The 19,754-nt window shown below is 42.0% G+C and overlaps 4 protein-coding genes across 4 annotated transcripts; 1 reads left to right on the top strand and 3 right to left on the bottom strand.

Annotated features, from left to right (window-relative positions):
- Window positions 1-5,861: 5,861 nt before the first annotated feature.
- LOC113506490 lies at window positions 5,862-6,275 on the bottom strand. The gene has a single exon (XM_026889330.1). The coding sequence runs from the start codon at window positions 6,273-6,275 to the stop codon at window positions 5,862-5,864; it is 414 nt and encodes a 137-aa protein (XP_026745131.1).
- Window positions 6,276-8,492: 2,217 nt separating this feature from the next.
- Window positions 8,493-14,939, top strand: LOC113506484 (endoplasmin). The gene is made up of 12 exons (XM_026889324.1): window positions 8,493-8,673; window positions 8,944-9,042; window positions 11,221-11,381; window positions 11,467-11,721; window positions 11,802-11,998; window positions 12,151-12,325; window positions 12,409-12,584; window positions 12,663-12,846; window positions 13,427-13,593; window positions 13,681-13,849; window positions 13,938-14,094; window positions 14,236-14,939. Exons 1-12 carry the CDS (start codon window positions 8,628-8,630, stop codon window positions 14,790-14,792), a joined length of 2,343 nt encoding a protein of 780 aa, XP_026745125.1. The 5' UTR covers window positions 8,493-8,627; the 3' UTR covers window positions 14,793-14,939.
- Window positions 9,049-11,213, bottom strand: LOC113506487. Its single transcript, XM_026889325.1, has 3 exons — window positions 10,594-11,213; window positions 10,372-10,519; window positions 9,049-10,296 (listed from the first exon to the last, which is right to left on the bottom strand). The coding sequence occupies exons 1-3, from the start codon at window positions 10,775-10,777 to the stop codon at window positions 10,161-10,163; spliced, it is 468 nt and encodes a 155-aa protein (XP_026745126.1). The 5' UTR covers window positions 10,778-11,213; the 3' UTR covers window positions 9,049-10,160.
- Window positions 14,940-16,536: 1,597 nt separating the features above from the next.
- On the bottom strand, window positions 16,537-19,515 carry LOC113506489 (solute carrier family 35 member E1 homolog). The gene is made up of 2 exons (XM_026889329.1): window positions 18,513-19,515; window positions 16,537-17,729 (listed from the first exon to the last, which is right to left on the bottom strand). Exons 1-2 carry the CDS (start codon window positions 18,850-18,852, stop codon window positions 17,107-17,109), a joined length of 963 nt encoding a protein of 320 aa, XP_026745130.1. The 5' UTR covers window positions 18,853-19,515; the 3' UTR covers window positions 16,537-17,106.
- Between the last annotated feature and the right edge of the window lie 239 nt (window positions 19,516-19,754).

Below are 19,754 nucleotides of genomic sequence, written 5' to 3'. Positions count from 1 at the left end.
CGGCGCCCGGCCCGCGCCTCGCGCCCCGCCCGCGCCCCGCCCGCGCGGCCGCGCCCCCGGGCCCGCCCCGGCCCGCCCCGGCCGCGCCCCCGCCCACAGCCGCTGCAGACGCTCGCCCGCTGCCACTTGCAACTTGCTTCACATGGCCTGACTCGACAACAATATTTAACCACCAAAATTAAATAAACTTACTTAAAATAACTTTTGAGGGAAGACCGACTTTAAGGCACAGGAACTCGCACAAACCCACATATTAAGGAGCTACATATATAAGGCCGTAATACAAGTACAAGCATACTAGCCGTACAAGTAATTACTCAGTTCTAGGTAGACTAGAGCAACATAGTTGAGTAGTAGGTATGAGTTCGGTTTGTATTTGTTCTGGTTCGAATAATAACAGTTATATAAGAGTTACAGACTCTAGCCTAATATTTAATTTCTCGTGTCACGGTGTACGAAATTGAACTCCTCCGAAACGACTCGACCGATTCTCGTGAAATTTCATGTGCGTAGATATTCGGTAGGGTCGGTCTGAGAATCAGACAACATCAATTATTACCTAATAATAATAATTATTAATAATTATTATTATAATTGTTAAGGGTGGCACCAAAAATTGCTTTTTTTTTAAGTTGACCAAACTTTTTGTTTTTTTGTTTATAGCGCATACGAAACTACGTGCAACCCTAAATTTTCACCCCTCTACGATCAATCCCAATCTTGATATGGCAAAACAACCTACCTACTTAGATATAGAGTGTATAGAGAAGGAATAAGCGTGTATCACCACATTCAAATGCCGGTTTTCCTTCATCATCTTTGATGATTGAGGTAGAGTAGGTACCTAATCATAATTAGTGGTAGCGTATGGTTGGTTTGGAATAGTTTGGATCCAGTGCCGCAGGGGGCCGTCTGGATGCAAGCCTGACCGCTGACGGTCCCCTGCGGCACTTAATCCAAACGAGCCTATGTGTCATTTAGAATACAAATCTATACTAATATATAAAGCTGAAGAGTTTGTATGTTTGTTTACGTTAATCTCAGGAATTAATGGTTCGAATTGAAAAAATCTTTTTGTGTGCAATAGACAATTTATCAAGGAAGGCTATGTTTAAACCTCACGCTGCGACTAACAGGAGCGAAGATACAATGGAAAATGTGGAAAAAACGGGGATTTTTTTATCCTCGAGGGCTTCCATTGCGTGCGCTGTGAAAACGGTAAGATCTTCTCACCGCCTCCTGACGAAGTCGCGGGCAACAGCAAGTAGTTAATATAGGTAAATGAAAATAAAAATAAATTGCAGTATTTTTGTATGCCTTGTGTGTGTTAAAAGTACCTACCTATTCTGACTGAAGTGAGTGGATAGAAACTCCGTCCGCATGGGCTTCAGTTTGCAGCACGCGGTATTTCGTGTTTCCGTGGGGCTGCCACGATAAATGTAGAATGGACCCTCCCCCCCATCACCTCGAGGAAGCTCAGTACCAGGAGAAGAACGTAGGTTAGGGGCTCTTTCTCACAAATTGTTGCCAGTACTCGTACAACCCACAAAGCCCTTTTCCTTTTCCTCACGATTATTGCCTTCTGCAAGATCGACACCACTTCATATACTTCTACCTGCTCCTTTGGCACTGCAATATTTATCTTCTTTATTTTTGATTTCAACTCCCACTTTAACTACTGCTCTCCTGGTAACACCCTCGTGTAGGTACCACTAGTATCTGATCGCCTGGTATCACCTCTTCTTGTACTACTGATACTCTCTTGGTATTAGCGGAGCTCATGAGATGACTGCTACCTGCTCTACTCTATTACTGTTGGTAATACAATGCAACGGTATTACAGTAGGTACTTAGGATAAGGACTTACTGAACCGCTAGATGGCTTCGAAAAAGTTAAACATTGAGATTTTTTGACAATATTTTTTTGTTAATCTAAAGTATCGTTGTATGTTACATACCTCGAATAATGTGTACAAAGTAACAAAGTTTCATGATGACCGGTTCAGTTGCTTTCGCGTGAAACTGTAATAAACAAAATGACAATCACATTGATAATGTTAGTAGATAGTAGGTATCTATAAATTAACCACAATCATATTTTTTATCTTTGTAAGACATACTTTCTATGTATAATCAATGTATGCAGGAATAAGAGTCGGAAATCGCATTTTCATTAGACTTGCTTCATTGCTCAGCTCCTGTATCTTAGCGTTATGTCATGTAAACTAGAACCAGGACCCCGATCTTATTTACAATGGTCGATTAATCAATAGCAATTAGATTAAATTTGAAATTATTCCTATTCTCTTAAACATTTTGATTTTTGATTTTGAGTGTAACTACCGTCCCTTACTAAATTTTCAACTATTATCGTGTAGAAGTAATACGAAAATTGAAATTTTGGGCCAATTTTCATTAATTCGTCGGCATTGTACATAAAAGAGTTGGGGGCTGCTCAGGAGTATGGACTACAATCTTACCAAGATGAAATAAAATCCGTTCAGTAGGTGATCAATGCGTGCACGTACAGACAAACAAGCAGACAAAAAATAATCCTGATTGCATTTTTGGCATCAGTATCGATCACCAGTCATCCTTCATTGACCTTTCAATGGTTTGGTAATAATCAACTAGCTTTTCGCCCGTGGCTTCGCCCGCCTCGTGGTCGGTTATATCGCTTTTCCAAGAGAACTCTTCAAAAGTCCGGGATAAAAACTATCCTTTGTTCTTTCTCAAGGTCAACTCTATCTCTGTACCAAATTCGTTAAAATCGGTTCAGTGGTTTAGACGTGAAAGCGTAACAGACAGAGTTACTTTCGTATTTATAATATTAGTAGGGATGGAACGTCCCAAGGTAAAAGAGATCTTAAAGAACAAATGTTCTTCCTTCAGAATCTAATCCATCCAAAGGTTGTCTGTAAAAGATAGCTTTTAGCGATAAGACCCCCCATTTTGGCACCGTGTAACTATTTACTTGTATGCAATCCTATGTTTATGTGGTGTGCAATAAAGAATACTCTATTCTATCTTTAAAAATAACAAAAAATACATCAAAGTAGAAGTTATAAGTGTCTAATTACACGAACCTACGTCTGACTACGTACCACTCGGTAAGTACCTACTGTCATGGGCGGAGCCACCCTGAAGCAAGCTGGGGAGCTTGCCCCACAATGGCTCAGACATAAGTTTCCCTAATAAGACTACAAAAAACAATTATCCATAAAAAAATACACAAAAAAATTAGATACACCGTCCATATCCCGATAGAACTTGCCTAGCTTTCCAAACGATAACTGATTATTCCCTACCTAGACCCGCTGATTAAGTAGGTACCTATGTCATTAGAAAATTAATTCTCGGAGAGTAACTTATTATTCCACTCCGTACTTAATATTCTTTGATAACATGTAATAAGTTGCATTGCAAATGACTAGCGACAAAAAACAGAAGCTTTATGAAGGTTTAATAAATTAAATGATGCTTTGCCGAACAAGGCTGAAATGTGGTAAAATTTGTGGGAAGAAAAAATACCGGAAATTATTGCATTGAGGACCTCGTGGCTAAGCTATAACTGCATAAGTGAATCAATCACAGGTTAAGCTACGCTTGACGCGCTTGGTCCGTAGAGAGGTGACAATCTTTGTCATAACGAGTTCCTCCGTGTTTCGGAAGGCACGTTAAATTGTGGGTCCCGACTGTTATTCCTACATCTTTAACAGTCGTTACAGGTAGCCAGAAGCTTGATAGTCTGACTACCAGTCTAACCAAGGGGTATCGTCAAGTATCGTGTTGTGCCCAGGTGACTGGGTTGAGGAAGTCAGATAGGCAGTCGCTGCTTGTAAACACTTAGCTGAATCCAGTCGGACTGGAAGCAGATCCCAAGATAGTTGGGAAAAGGCTAGGCCGACGATGATGAGCTGGAAGTGGCGGATCAGATCAAGATTTCGGAAATTTAATTTTATCCCAGCGTAAAAACTGCGCTCGCTATTTTTCTTGCCCAGCCATGACGACCTGTACAGTGCATTACGACGGGTTAACGTGGCTTCGCTCAACCCTGAGGAAAAATTTGCCCAAGAGGCATGTGTATGCTAAGTGTGCATCGATTGATGATCGCCGAATCAAAAAATAATTTGTAGAGCATAAAGGTTAATTAAAATAGCCACTTATATTTTTTTTAAGAATTTCTAAAACAACGCCTTTTTTCCAAGGGGTTTTTTTTATAGATAAACACAGTGTTACCTAATCGTTATCAAAATAAAAATACGATAATCGAAATGTATTAAATTTTTCACAACAGTCGCCTGGCTAACAAATCGCAACCTGTACGCGAGTATAATAATATAAAGAAACAGAAGATCACAGTCTTTTGCAATTAGGAGTATTCGTTTCCGAAAAACGGCGGTATTCCATTTTAGGGATAATATTCCATATTTGGTAACTTTCTTCTAGAGTGGGGGTTTTACTCTAGAAGAAAGTAACCAAAAATACTCCTCCTAAATTCAAGTTTACAGATGCAATCCTCCCGCAGTAAGGAATTTAATCCGCGTGTCGCGGGGGGTTTACAAACATACAACTCACATGCACAAAGACACCCAGACTCAGAACGAGCATTCGTGGACCAAACAAATGCTTGTCCTGCGCGGGGATCGAACCCGCAACACGACGCGCTCAGTGGGTTTGGCGTGGTGAACTCACTCAACCAGTCGACTATCCGTGCGGACTTGTATTCAAAAATCGACTAGGCTTAGACTTGTCAAGAATCTCATAACTATGTAGTTAGTACCAGAACCTCCTGGTCCAAACCTAAAACGACTATATATCTAAGAGCCTAAACAGTGGTAATTAATTACATAAGCAGTTAGCAATAAAATCCCTCGACCAGACAAAATACAAACGGTTTCCACTTATTACTTGTACATTCTACTCCTTATCCTACCCACAGTGCACACATGCCCCATGCACCATGGAGTGTTATCATGAGGCACTCCCCACATTTTTTATTTACTTTTTTATGTATTTATCACTGCCTTTTTTATATTATATATCCACTTTTCAGTTACAAATTATTGTATTGTTGTAATGAGTCTACAAAGTTTGAATGAAATCTAACTATTCGAAGTTGGTAAAAATCAAGTCCAAAGGAGTCTGTTACAGACAGACATACAGGTGGAACTAATAAAAGTGTTATAAAAATGAAACAACACATGCACATAATATATTTAATTAAGTCCTATTTTAAGTAAATACTGTGTATGATAATCCATGTCTGATCTGTGAAAGTAATTAGATGCCACGCCAGACATGCTAAATACATTCAATAAATCTCAGTATTCATATTGACATCAAAATATTTAATTTAGCATAGCTGTAATAAAAAATAGTACTGTATGTAGAGAAATTTCTTAAAAATTAATTATATTGAAGCGGGACATTCTCTTTTTTAGGTTTTAAATCAATAATCACAAATACTTATTCACTTTATGCTACACAACAACACCTTAATTCATCTGACATGTATGAAATGTGTATTTGAACACACTCTATACTGTTCACCACAATTGAATGAAACCATTAATATTTCATTGCACAATTATTAGAATGAACAAAAAAATAACCTCTCTATGGTCAAATAATTTAACTCAGAAACTATTAATTGTTAGATTTTAATTTTACACACTCGTGTGTCATCAGTTTTGCACATTGCACCTGCTAAAATGAGACTGGTAAATTCTATTTGGTATGTTGTACACAACTTTTAGTATGTTATGAGCGCTACAGTACGAGCAGCAATCACTACTTATAGGTGGTTAATTTCTTAACTTAAACAGCTGTGTTATTATGCAGTCCTAAAACTAAAATTATTAGAAACATTCTGGCCTACTTTTAATTTCGGCAATAAGTCCGCGTTCTACTAGTGGCATCGTGAAACGGTCGAACACTATGCCACTGCAGACATAAACAGGGCGAGCCAGAGACATCGACAGCCGGCGAGCCATAGCTGACGCCGTACCGTCCGACCCTAGCAGCGTGGTGGCCAGCCCCGAACGCCCGCTATTGCCCTCCTGCAAGGGCGGCATTCCCAGGGCGATCTCGTCGAGTTTTGCTGCACCTCCACCGCCTAACCACAGTAACACGGCACCTTCCAATCGCAGAGATACTGCACGGCAGACAAACTCGCCACACCATATTTCAAATTGATGCACGCTCCATGTGCTGGGTTTATATGTTACGCGTTTTCGAGAACTTATGACTCTTGGAGAAGAACCGGGCTCCATTTTAATAGGTACTGGTAAAAATAGTTTAACATAAAATCAGTTCTTATTAACACCAAATGAACATGGTTTCAATATTTTATTCTTTGTCGGTAATTGTAACGAAATTATCCAATGCCAATGACTTTCAAAATTTAAAACACCTAACAGATAATAATGAAGATTTCACTTGTTGTCATTTGTCACAAATTGTCAGTTGTCACTGTTGTCAGACTTGTCAGTCAGTAAAATGTCCTTGGTCAGTAACCTATTCAGTAAATTCCAAAGACATAAGTAGAGTATATAATGCCTTTGGTAAATTCAAGCATATACAGAGTACAGTACAGACAGAAACGTCAAAAACGTTAATAAATACTGTCATCATGTCATTAGGTAATGTGTTTATTTTCCAATTTACAAATTCTATCCTCTTCTGTCAACTGTCACGTTGCTTAAGAAAAGACACAGTATCACATAAGATGGCCGAAGGCCAAGGTAACAAAATTTGAAAATTTTGGAAGCTTCGAAAGTAAACTTTTCTTGTTACTCTTGACAAAAACTACATTGCCAAAAAACGCCAACGAATGTGTGTCTTTTGTTAAATGAACCGATTCCGATTTTATCTATTTAATTATTTATTTCAAAACCGCAGTCCATTCAAAAAATAGTTTCATAAAAACTTTGAAGCCCACCGCCTTCATGCGCATTTAGAATATTAGCATATTAGTATAAAATATATGGACATGTAATTTTAAATTAAACATATAATATATAATGTGAATATGAATTCAAAATTCATTAGTGAAAATGCTAACACTTTTTTTTGTACTGGGTTTGCTGGAAGATACTTCTTATTAAATAAGCAGGAGCCCTTGTTCAACTTTTAAAGTTTCATGTACAATTGTGGTACATGAAGGTGTAGCCACATGAGCCGCTCGTCGCTTGTTTGCAGCGACAAATCTGGTCACGTACTCACGTGATATATTATAGCGGTAAAGCTCAAAATGTTGAGCTTTGTCGCTGGTAAAAGATCATAGATAATGAATACAGTATAGAATAAAGAAATTAAAAGAAAAACGGTCAAGAGTGACCTGCGAGACAAATACGTAAAAAGGTGGTGCTACAACGGTCTTTACATTATTCTCGTAAATAATGGCATCGAACCACCATTATATCGTTATCTTTTGTAAAATCCTGTTTCTTTCATTTGTATTACTGCCACGAATGAGGTAAGAAAATCAGCAACACAAAGTCGCATCCTGACCAGATTTACCGCTGCAAATGAGCAATCAGCGACTGCATGAAGCAGCAACTTTTCGAGTTGCGGGAAATTTAAAATGGGGTTACGAGATCAGATTTGTCGCTGTAAACGAGCGACGAGCGACTCATGACACTACACCTTAAGGCGGACTTAATGCCGCAAAACATAATAATTTTTTGCGTCCATAAAATAATAACGAATTTTAGGTTAATATAGTTTATCATCATCATTCCCCTGCCCTTATCCCAATCTTCTTCCATGCCTTCCTATCGGCCGTCATCTCACAAGAAACAATCTTTACAGCCATATCGTCTTTCACACAATCCATCCATCGTTTCTTTGGTCGTCCTCTTCCCCTATATCCATCCACATCCATGCTTAACGCCTTCCTCCCCACATGATTTTCATTTCTCCGCATAACATGCCCCGCATGTCATACCATGACAGCCGGTTACCACGTAGTATCTCTGTAACCGGTGCCACTTTCAAACTTCCCCTTATATACTCATTTCTTACTCTATCCGCTCTCGTAACACCACACATTCCTCTTAACATTCTGATCTCTGCTGCATGCAATTTTATTGTCTTTCATTCAAAGATAATTGCATGTATACGACTGTTTTAGTTTATATCACCTGAATAAAAAATAGCGCATCTGTAGAAATTGCGCCTTCTCGATGACGATTCTGCATAACTCTAGGCTAAGGGCCAAATTGAAGTCAACATCATGATCATCACTAAAAAAAAAGTAGAGTAGAGGTTCAACACGACAAATTACTTTTTACGAATGACGTTTTGTTATTAAATGGCCCAACTAGAAAGACCAATCAAATTGAGACATTTGTATTTCGTTATCTACTATTTGCCGAAAAAATGGCGTGTGTCACTATAATTGGTCCAAGTTGCCAGTTTCATTAATCGCACCAATAAGAGGCAGCGACAGTGAGCGGAACTGTCAAAGGTTTCATTGACTCGACAGCAATTTCAAGTTTGAAGTTGTAGTCGGCATAGTAAACGTGGAGTGCTGATTCGTGTTAGTTTAATGTATTATCCTAAGTGAGACTCATACAGAAGATAGACGCCAATAAATACGTTTTAGGAATAGGAATCCCACAATGAAGTATTTTATTTTGCTTGCCGTGGGCGTCCTGTTACTTTCAGGTGAGTTTTCTACACCGCGCGTCGGCACAAATTATTAATAATTTTTATTACATAGAAATGCTGCATCTTTGTACGATGACATACATTATTCTTGTATCCTATGTTAACGCCGTTAACAATAAATTAAATGTTTGAAATATTCATACTACCGAAGAACACCGTACATTTAGGTACGCAAACCGACTAGAAATTTCTGTCACATTGTTTGTCAAATGGCTTCCTTTTTGTGATATAAATATACTTATGTGGTTAATGTGATTTTGTTTTCAGGATGGTCGCATGCACAAGAGGAGGGCGTCGGCGTCGGCACCGCGGAGGAGGTGACGGTGGACGCGGACCTGGGCGCGTCGCGTGAAGGCTCGCGGACTGGTTAGTTGTAGCTGACATGATATTCAATACCATACACATGGCCTGAAACAACACGACAAGCAATAACTAGCTTTTATTGATGTTCTAACAGATTAGCCATCTGTCTACCATTATAATCAACTAAGGTCTCTGTGACTATTTCTACCTCTTAAACACAATCCAATTTGACTGTGAAATGAGGTAGTGCACAAAACTTCAAGTATTTCTTAGTAAATAATATAGGTATTTTTTTTTTCCATTGTCCAATAAGACATTTTTATGCTGAAGTAGTACTGATTAAGATGGAAATAATTAAAACTTTGTGAGGTTGATTAGATGGAAATATGACAAAATATTGTTTATATTGGATAAATAAACATAAAAGCATCACATTAAAATATTGTTATGGTTATTCTACATAATGTAGTTGAGTAGTCACTGCTTTCTGTTAAAAATGGTTCTGTTCTGCTAAAATATTCTGTTAATACTGAAAACATGTTTTTTTATTCATGAATATATAACATAAATCATAAATTTGATGAAATAGCTATTTACTTGACTAATAATAATTGAGCTGTAACCTATTCTTGTTACCCTTTCAACATTAAAAAGATTGATTGGAGCTTTAGCTACACCTAGCTATCTAATAAAAAAACATCATCATCTATAAATGAATGTTTCCAGAAGGCCAGTCTTCCAAGTTACATAATGACCATATAGGTATCCTAAAAACCTACTTAATATAGTGTCCATATCATATTAACGAATATTGATAGATTTTAGTTTATCTTATCTCGGGAGATTAATATTCATTGAAGATTTAAGGACAAAACAAAATTGGGTTTTTTTAAATTAAATTCAAACCTGAAGTTATTAGACTTATCTGATTAATTTTCTACAGTTATCATGATTCCAAACATGTTGCTTAAGAAGCATTTTATTTATTTCATAATTTAAGTACACATAACAGTATAAAAAGTATAAAAACAGAACATGCTAATACCATTATTTAATTTACACTGTGGCTTTGTATTTTGTCTTTGAATGCTGCTTCTATCAGAAATTCATGAATTCAAGTAACCTAAGACATTGTTTTGACAAAAGGCCATTGTAGTCAGTCAGTGAGAAAAACAGTGTGATTATTGTTGTTTGAGTTTTTCGTCGGCTGCCAACACGCAGAGCCGTGCTTTAAGCCAGGCGGAGTCGCGGATGTGGTGTTGCAGCCGGCGGTCGCTGCGCTCGGCCGCGCCGCCCGCCGCCGCCCACCAGCCGTACCTGCGGGAGGGGGGGGGGCGCTGTACTCGTACTGCTAGCAGGCTCGCGAGACTAACATAAACATGTCATATTTACACTTGTGAGCTGATGACGGGCTCGGCGTGCAGCTCGCGCGGTCCTCGCCGAAACATGTCTTCGATGCGCTGCAGCGCTCGTCTCGTGCCTTCCTCGTCGACGGAACTGGCTCGCTCCTGGGTGTAGAACTTGCCAGTCACTGTGGCCGCTACAAATAGTAGACGTACAAGAATTGTTAATATAATCCAATAATTCCGAAGCCCTATAGTAGCAGCAACTTACGTAGGCCGAGCGGTTTGACCAGAGACACATAGGATCGGCCCTGCTCACGCTGCGCCGCAAAGCGGAGCTTAAAGGAGCGCGCATGCAGGGCGCGGCCGGGCGGGGGCGCCTCGCCGGCCGCGCCGCCGCCGCCGTCGTCGCCCGCCGACCCCGCGCCCGCTTGTCTGTCGCTGTCCTCTGCCATTGCAGCGTAGAATCCTAGTGAACCCGACTTACCCGACTATCGCTCGTTGAATCGATGTGTATACTTGTATAGATAGTTGCTAAGCACCTAATATAATATGTGATTCATTTCCATGGTACCGTAAATTTTCATTCGTCTTCTTGCCAGCTTTAAATTCCTGAGTGGTTCCGTACCTAAAGTCCGCTGTCTATCTGTGCGTCTGTCACCAGGCTATATCTCAAAAACCTGCATGGCTAGAAAGCTGATTTTTTTTACAAATTGTTTTTTTTTGTTATAGAGGAAACTGATGTGCTTTACATCAGTTTCCTCCATAACAAAAAAAAAATGAAAAAACAAACATCGACGTTAGCAACGGTTTGTAAGGTCATAAATTTGAAAGGTAACATATTTGGTTGCGCAAGTTTAAAAATGAAACATTTTGTTAAAGTTAATTTTGTCTGCAGATGCAGAGGCAGTGCTTCGAGAAGAAGAGGCGATATCGCCGGACGAATTAAGCGTTGCGCAAATGCGCGAAATCAAGGAGCGCGCACAAAACTACACTTTCCAAACTGAAGTGAATCGCATGATGAAGCTAATCATCAACTCTCTGTACAGGAACAAAGAGGTGACTAGTATTCCAAGCCGTGCGTGAGAATCGCGGAGTTTGCCTCGTCTTCCCGGAACCTAATCTTTGACCACTTTTTATTCAGATATTCTTGCGAGAGCTGATCTCCAACGGTTCGGACGCGCTGGACAAGATCCGCTTGCTGTCACTCACTGACCGCGACGTGCTCAACGCTAACGCCGACCTCAGCATCCGCATCAAGGCCGAGCCCGAAAAGCGCCTTCTGCACATCATCGACTCCGGCATCGGCATGTCCCGCCACGAGCTGGTCAACAACCTCGGGACCATCGCCAAGTCCGGCACCGCCGAGTTCCTCTCCAAGATGCAGGACGCGGAGAAGGTGCGCCGAGCAGCCTACTAAGAAATTACTTCTTGTTTACACGTTCTCAATATTGACTGGTGAAACGATGTGTCTTTTAGAGTGGCGCTCAAGAGATGAACGACATGATTGGTCAATTCGGAGTGGGTTTCTATTCTGCGTTCCTGGTAGCCGATAAGGTGACGGTGGTGTCCAAAAATAATGCAGACAAGCAGCACGTGTGGGAGTCCGACGCGAACGCCTTCAGCGTGGCCGAGGACCCGCGCGGCGACACGCTGCGCCGCGGAACGCACATCACGTAAGTGTGTCCCGCACACACACACGCACGCACACACACACACGCACGCACACACACACACACACACACACACGCACGCACGCACACACACACACACACACACACACACACACGTGCCCCGCGCCCACGCTCACCCCCGACCTCGCCCGCAGGCTACACGTGAAGGAGGAGGCGGCGGACTACCTGCAGCCCGACACTATCCGCAACCTAGTGCAGAAGTATTCGCAGTTTATCAACTTCCCCATCTACCTGTGGGCCTCGCGCACCGAAACCGTGGAGGAGGAGAGCCCCGCCGAAGACTCGCCCGACGCCGACGAAGACGCACAGGTTCGTTGCGAGACTCCTCTTTTTCTCTAGTAATCTTTATTTATTATTATTCTAGTAAAATATAACGTAACTTATTTTTAAAGGTGGAGGACGCCGAGGACAAAGCTGAGACAAAGAAAACCGAAAAGACCGTGTGGGATTGGGAGCTGATGAACGACAACAAACCTATTTGGACTCGTAAGCCAAACGAAGTGAAAGACGACGAGTATACCTCTTTCTACAAGAGTCTAACCAAGGACAGCTCGCCACCTCTGGCCAAGTAAGTATTCGTGTATTGTGATGTGCGACTGCATGGATTGTATGGGTTCTCGGGCCTGACCGGCGGCTGCCTGTGCAGGGCCCACTTCGTGGCGGAGGGCGAGGTCACGTTCCGCGCGCTGCTGTTCGTCCCGCGCGTGCAGCCCGCCGACAGCTTCAACCGCTACGGAACCAAGACCGACCACATCAAGCTCTACGTACGCCGCGTCTTCATCACGGACGAGTTCAACGACCTCATGCCAAACTATCTCGCATTCATACAGGTATGTGTAATGTAGGGGACTCCACAGCATAACGGATTAAAATATATTTCACTTGTTATCTTAATAATTGGGATGTCTGCCCAACAATAAACATCAGTACAGGTTCTAGCATCATAATGAAAAGTTAGAAATGAAGGTCAGCTGATTTTGTGACATGTCGTCCTTCTTGCTTTGGTGGTACTGGTTGTTTTCATTAGTGCGCTTCCTGACTATCCAGGTCAGGTAGTAATTCTGGATTTTAAAAACACATGTTAAGAGACGTTTTTCGTTTTTTTTTTCAGATATTTTTGACTATGCAAATTATGAGCCATACGCAATTTTTATTTAAAATTTTAAAGTATTTTATGTCTGTAATTTTAATTGTTTGTTATTTAAAGATAATGAAAACCTTATCCAAATTAATTCAACCAAACACGAGACAATCGCAGACAAACGTACATAAAAACAATCCAACTGAGAAACTGCTTTTTTAAAGTCGCTTAAAAAGAACTTAAAATAAATTTGCGAGACATAAGTTGGATTCTTAAGTCTGGCAATAAAATAACATGAACGGAATAACATGTCTCATTGCGCTGCGCAGGGTATCGTGGATAGCGACGACCTACCACTGAACGTCAGCCGAGAAACATTGCAGCAACACAAGCTTATCAAAATTATCAAAAAGAAGTTGGTGCGCAAGGTGCTCGATATGCTCAAGAAGATTCCTGATGCTGAGTATGATGGTTTTTGGAAGGAATACTCCACGAAGTATGTTCATATGCAAATAGATTCAACATAATATTTTACTAAGCAATTCTTTTATTGTGCCGAACACTAACCGCGAGGTATTTCCAGCATCAAGTTGGGCGTGATCGAAGACCCCAGCAACCGCTCCCGCCTCGCTAAGCTGCTGCGTTTCCACTCATCTCGCTCTGACCAGATGACGTTCCTGGCCGACTACGTCGAGCGCATGAAGCCCAACCAGAACCACATCTACTACATCGCAGGCTCCAGCCGCGCAGAGGTAAGCGCCGTGAGAGTGTGTGTGTGTGTGTGTGTGTGTGTGAGTGACTGTGTCGGTGTGTAGTCACTGACCACCCTCGTGTGTGCAGGTGGAGAAGTCGCCGTTCGCGGAGCGGCTAGTGAAGCGCGGCTACGAGGTGTTGTACCTTACTGAGGCCGTGGACGAGTACTGCCTGTCCTCGCTGCCCGAATACGACGGCAAGAAGTTCCAGAACATCGCTAAAGAAATCTTCGACCTGGATGAGAGTGAGCACTCATTTCACCCTATCACTAAATAAATAAATAAATCACTGATATTAATAGAAAATGCGTCATCTGTAGTGAAATGACTGGTATAGTTACGGCACTTTACATATTCATATTTAAGTCCTTGTGTATTTTACGCAGATGAACAACAAAAGGAAAGATTAGAGGCGTACAAGAAGCAGTTCGAGCCGCTGACGACGTGGCTCGGAAACAAGTTGTCGAACTGGGTGACACGCTGTACCGTGTCCAGGCGCCTGCAGCGATCCCCCGCCGCCCTGGCAGCCACCGCCTTCGGCTGGACCGGCAACATGGAGCGCCTCGCGCTGTCCAACGCGCACCAGAAGGCCGACGACGCGCAGCGCAAGCACCACCTCACGCAGAAGAAGATGCTCGAGATCAACCCGCGCCACCCGCTCATCCGCGAGCTGCTGCGCCGCGTGCAGGACGAGCCCGACCAGCCCGACACGCTGCGCGCCGCCCACACGCTGTACCGCACGGCCGCCATCCGCTCCGGCTACATGCTGCAGGAGGGCCAGGCCGTGGACTTCGCCGAGGCCGTGGAGGCCATGCTGCAGCAGACGCTGGGCGTGCCCGCCGCCGCGCTGCCCGACGACGACGACGACGACGCCGAGCCCGCCGAGGCCGAGGCCGACGCCGACGCCGACGAGCTGCAGGCCGAGGACCACGACGAGCTGTAGACATTCCCGCCGCCGGCTGACTGAATGCTGAGTGACTGTGTCGTGTGTGAGGATTATTACACTGAGACTTTTTATACTTGCTGGCATGGAACGTGTGAGATTATGAATTGATAGTTTAATGTAAATAAATTATATATTTATTATGTACGGTATTTTGTTTGGTTCTCTAAATGACCTATACTTTAGTTAGGCTTAATATATGTTGCTGTAACTAGGGTTCTAAGCGACGGCACGGGGGTGTCGGTCGTCCGATTATAGGACCCATGGTGGGGGGCCACATTCAGTGCTATGGATGTAGTATGAGGCGAGGTGGCTGACGCTCTTTCCACTTCGGCCTCCATACAACACGAGAAATGGCCCACCGGCTCACACTACTGGCCGATAGAAGCCCGCGGTCGGTGTATGACACAAAAACGCGGATGACGTTGCACGGCGGTTCAGGTTTAGTCAATAAGAGTCTGACACTACCCATATCCTCCCCCGAGGGAGAGGGTGACCATGAGGTGTCCCTCGCCTTAAAAAAAGGCTTACTATATGTCCTTTCTAAGTAGTAAAAACTATATTCTGCAATACGACAAAGTACAGTGTAGCAACAGCCGATGACAGGGTTCCTACCGCCACGTCTTAAGTAATATGTATTGTGGTAAAAAGATGCCGCTCTACGCCATGTATTGCAGTGTCTCGTCGCTTCCACAACCATAATAAAATTAATTGAAGACGGTCCAAGGCTGATTATGGTGCCGCTTTTGGCCCTCCTATAACTCAAAACCTCTTAAACGTAAAAACATACTTAATAGATATGAAAAATCTAAATACCCACGTTTTTAAATGTGTTTTTTGTTTGTAAATTGCATTGTCATTGGGTTTGAAGCTGCCCTGAAAATTTCAGCCTGCTAGCTTATCGGGAAGCACCTCAAAATTGACTTACTAAAGTCCAACCGGAATAACAAACAAACACACAAACAAGAAAATGAGTGTATAAAAGCGTGAGAAAGCCTTGAAACAGTGTGTCGTCGGCGGCATGTGGCACTACAAAATTCCTTGCTGTAACCACAAACGTTCATCATGCGTAAATCAGTAACCACATAAAAGTGAAGTGCATATGCAAGAGAAAATATAAATCTTTAAATCTGTCCTCGTTTTCTTTGGATAAAGTAATAATAATATCCCACCAAAAACAAACTTATGAAAAGGTGAGCCATGTCCAGTAGAAATATTATGCTTAAACTTAGATATAATTTGGCCAGTTTTTATCAAAATTTATAGGAGTATATACCTATGTTTTTAGCTCGGTAATGTTGGCGATGCTACTTCAAGATCAAAACATTCGTAGTGACACTCAACCCAAAGTTGCATGTAGTTCACATTGATCTCGTCTATAATTTTGCATAGCAAAAAAATACTGAACGACACAGTTAATTATTACCTCGGTTTATCTGTAACAAATAGCAACATTTTTTTTTTAATTAAACTTCGTAGTTTTTCACATCTTGAGAATCACGCAGACAAAGTCGCGGGCAACAGCTAGTTATTAATATTCGAGCTCGAAGATTTATAATTTTCCGCTTTGCGAATTGATTCTTAAATAAACTTTTAAAGTTCCTTCGAAGCACTTCAAGGACGCATTAAAAGGCTGTCAAATAAAAAGTTAAAAAAAATAGGAATCATGTCACTACTAAAATAAATATTGACATCATGAGAGGGTCCAGTGCGACAGTCATGTGGATTAATGAAAAAAGCAATAATTCAAAACAAAATATTTATTCATTTTTATGTAGGAATTTCAAAAAAATTAACTATTAAAATAAACCGGCTAGGCCGAACTTTGCAACAATACTGCTAATTTATTTATACTATAGGTTTTTGCAGGTTCCATATGCACCAATCTAGATCAGTTGTATTATCCATACAAGAGAGTCGAAGAGGGCTTCCAGTGTAAGTATTAGTATTCTACTAAATAAGATACCCATGACAAGAGAGACACGTGTATTGTGGCTCAACATGCATCATATGTTCTGAGCTTTAACATATTAAACAGGATAGGTTCGTTCCCAACTAGGCTCCCACCAGATACGGCACTCGGCTTGTGCTGTTTTACTATTAATTGATACCTGCTAACTATTTTTATAGTGTACAAAACAAACCACATTTGTTAAGTCGTACTTAATATCCGCTCATTGTGTAAATTTTTATGTTTTCAATGAATTAAAATGACGCCGACAGTGAGATTTCGTATAAACAGATTGAAAAACGTTAGCGGACTGTGTGGGTTCGGCGGGCTTAGAGTGCGGCCGGGTCGGCGACGTCGGTCGGGTCAGACGGGCAGCAGGCGCGGCGGGCGCTCGCGCGCCTGCAGCTTGGCGCGGTTGTAGGCCAACACGCCCAGCGCCGCCAGCGCCATGCCCGCCAGGTTGAGCGGCGGCGCCGGGTTGCGCAGCAGCAGCAGCGACGCGCCCACCACGGCCGCGCGCTTGGCCGCCGACGCCACGGCGTAGGCCAGCGGCGACACGCGCGACAGCACGCTGAAGGCCGCCACGGCCTGCAGCCACGCCAGCGCGCCGTCCGCCGCCAGCAGCGCGCCGCCGCGAGCCCAGCCCGCGCCCGGCGCCGCGCCCGCCAGCAGCGCGCCGCCGTCGTGCCACAGCCACGCGGGCGCCAGCAGCAGCAGCGCCAGGCGGCCCAGCGTCTGCAGCAGGCGCAGGTGGTGCACGCCCGTGTCGCGCATGACGCGCTTGGAGTACAGATGCTGCAGGCTCAGCAGCGCGGCCGCCGCCAGCGCCGCGCCCAGCCCCAGCGCGTCGAACTGCAGCTCCGTGGCCGACGCCACGCCCACGCCCAGGGCGATCACCACCAGCGCCAGCTGCACGCCGCGCGGCTGCCGCTCGCCGAACAGCAGCCAGGCTAGGCCCGCCGTCCACAGCGGGGTCGTCGCCTTCACTATTGGCACCACACAAATGTGTCACTAAGCAGTATGCACTACTTTTTGTTGAAGAAACGGAAAAATCTTATGAAGAAGTCAATTATAAATAAAGAATATCATCAATTATAATGAAATCATTCTTGGATACAAATTAAAAGTTTCTATCCTCTATTATAGCACAATTGAAAATGTGTGTTCCTGTTGGTGCAGGTAGAAGTAAACTTTTGGAAGATTTCAAAAAAGGTGTCAATACAATAAGTTTTCTATGTAATACATGATTTCATGACTCTCAGTACCTAGTAGAAAGAATATCATTAAGACATATTAAAACAACTGTTAGGATTATGTGCCAGAAAGATTTAAGAATTTTGTTTTTTTTTTGACATATAATTGGTATCGTAATGCTCTACATATTTGATAAACATTCATTGAGGTGAAGATTTCACTGTGGGTGGTTCTTTTTCAATTTTATATTTGAAATATACTCATAATGTACAACACCCAGGCTCAGAACACTATACCACAAGCTCATCACACAACTGCTTAATGGCTTTGGCATATTTTACTGACAAACTTGGGTTTAGCATTAAGAGTCACTAACTGATACACTAACAAGCTAATTAATAACTCTTAAATAGATCAATAGATAGATTGATGTTAATTGTTTTATAAATTATATTTTATTCTTGCAATATGATTATTTGCTCTTTGCTTTTGTTTTGCTTTACTCCAGACAGAATCCATTAATTAAAAGGAAATAATTGTGCACTTTGCCTATAAAACATATTATTTAAACTAACCTGTGTGTGCATATGAGATGGGGACTTTCCAAATGGAAACTTGAGAACAAATTGTAGTCAGGAACTTAGCGAAGGCAAGAGGTACAAGCGTGCGCCAGTAGTATCGTCGCGGAAACTCTGTCTGTCGGCGGACGCGGAATATTGAGAATGCTGGCGCACTAAATATCACGATCGCCAGGAGCTGCACCATTGTCACTGTCATGGGATACGGAAAATCCGTCAAAACCAGTTTGCCCACCACGTTGCTGGCCGAGCTGGTGGCGTACCACGCCATGCACAGCGCCACCACCACCAGCGCCTCCCGCCTTGCTTCATCGCCACCGATATCCACAACACCCATTGCCACTGATTCTCTAATCTAACCTTAAACACGTCCTGATCACTGACCCATACATTTTGATTCAGTATTTACTCTTATGGCCATGAGATCATAACTAACTGTTAAAGTAAAATGTCAGTGTGTCGAATTGCAAAATAATTCTTATACGATGGCATAACTGACTACGTGAGTTTTAATATACGATACTGTAGATATTTCTAATAACCTCATGTGTTGCAGAATATTTATAAATAAACAATCATTTGTTTACTAGGCTAAATGTGTAAAAAAGTAAAGCTTCTGACGTTATCATGTTTCAGAAAAAATATATTATATTAAATAAATACACAACGCGAAACACTTTCTAACAGCTGGTACGGACTAGGTTTGTCTGTTGCTGTCAACAATTTATTGGACGACAGTACAAAAAAATCTTGCTTATCTGTTAAAAATGTCAATCATCAGTTTTTTTTTATGTGTATTGAAAAAATAAATCAATTCGACATTTTATCCATAATGTACACTAATTACTTTTTTTTATAAATCGTGTGGATTTCATCACTTGAGCGGGAGCCGGGTGCTATTTTTCTGTCTGTCGATTTATCAGAAATACATTTTGAAAGCTTGGGTTCTCTCTTTCTATGAATAATATTTGAGACGATGTGTATTTAATTTAAAGGTGTTTTAATACTGTGCGTATAAAGTTTGTTTTGTAAAATGTTTCTGTTCATCTTTCAATAAAGATTATAATATATACATTTGTTTTTTATTCTACACTGTTCTAATATTGTTTTTGGACTTCTAGAATACGTCAGACATGATTCGATCAGACTCAAAGAAGTGACTTGTAAAAAAGATAATCTAATCTTATCTTGTATGATAACATTGAATTAATTAATAGAACAAGTTTTAAAAGTAAGTTA

The sequence above is a fragment of the Trichoplusia ni genome, assembly GCF_003590095.1.
Source record: "Trichoplusia ni isolate ovarian cell line Hi5 chromosome 17 unlocalized genomic scaffold, tn1 tig00003877_group16, whole genome shotgun sequence".
NCBI classification, from domain to species: Eukaryota; Metazoa; Arthropoda; class Insecta; order Lepidoptera; family Noctuidae; genus Trichoplusia; species Trichoplusia ni.
Note: the sequence above shows the minus strand (reverse complement) of the source record. Positions and strands in the feature narration are given on the sequence as shown.

Coding starts and splice junctions, on each gene's coding strand:
- LOC113506490 (XM_026889330.1), bottom strand. CDS start 6,275: ATGGAGCCCGGTTCTTCTCCAAGAGTCATAAGTTCTCGAAAACGCGTA.
- LOC113506484 (XM_026889324.1), top strand. CDS start 8,628: ATGAAGTATTTTATTTTGCTTGCCGTGGGCGTCCTGTTACTTTCAG. Junction 12,847..13,426: donor ACTATCTCGCATTCATACAG/GTATGTGTAATG, acceptor TGCGCTGCGCAG/GGTATCGTGGATAGCGACGA. Junction 13,594..13,680: donor TGGAAGGAATACTCCACGAA/GTATGTTCATAT, acceptor AGGTATTTCCAG/CATCAAGTTGGGCGTGATCG.
- LOC113506487 (XM_026889325.1), bottom strand. CDS start 10,777: ATGGCAGAGGACAGCGACAGACAAGCGGGCGCGGGGTCGGCGGGCGAC. Junction 10,520..10,593: donor GGTCAAACCGCTCGGCCTAC/GTAAGTTGCTGC, acceptor TACTATTTGTAG/CGGCCACAGTGACTGGCAAG. Junction 10,297..10,371: donor CCCGTCATCAGCTCACAAGT/GTAAATATGACA, acceptor CCCCTCCCGCAG/GTACGGCTGGTGGGCGGCGG.
- LOC113506489 (XM_026889329.1), bottom strand. CDS start 18,852: ATGGGTGTTGTGGATATCGGTGGCGATGAAGCAAGGCGGGAGGCGCTG. Junction 17,730..18,512: donor CATCTCATATGCACACACAG/GTTAGTTTAAAT, acceptor TGGTGCCAATAG/TGAAGGCGACGACCCCGCTG.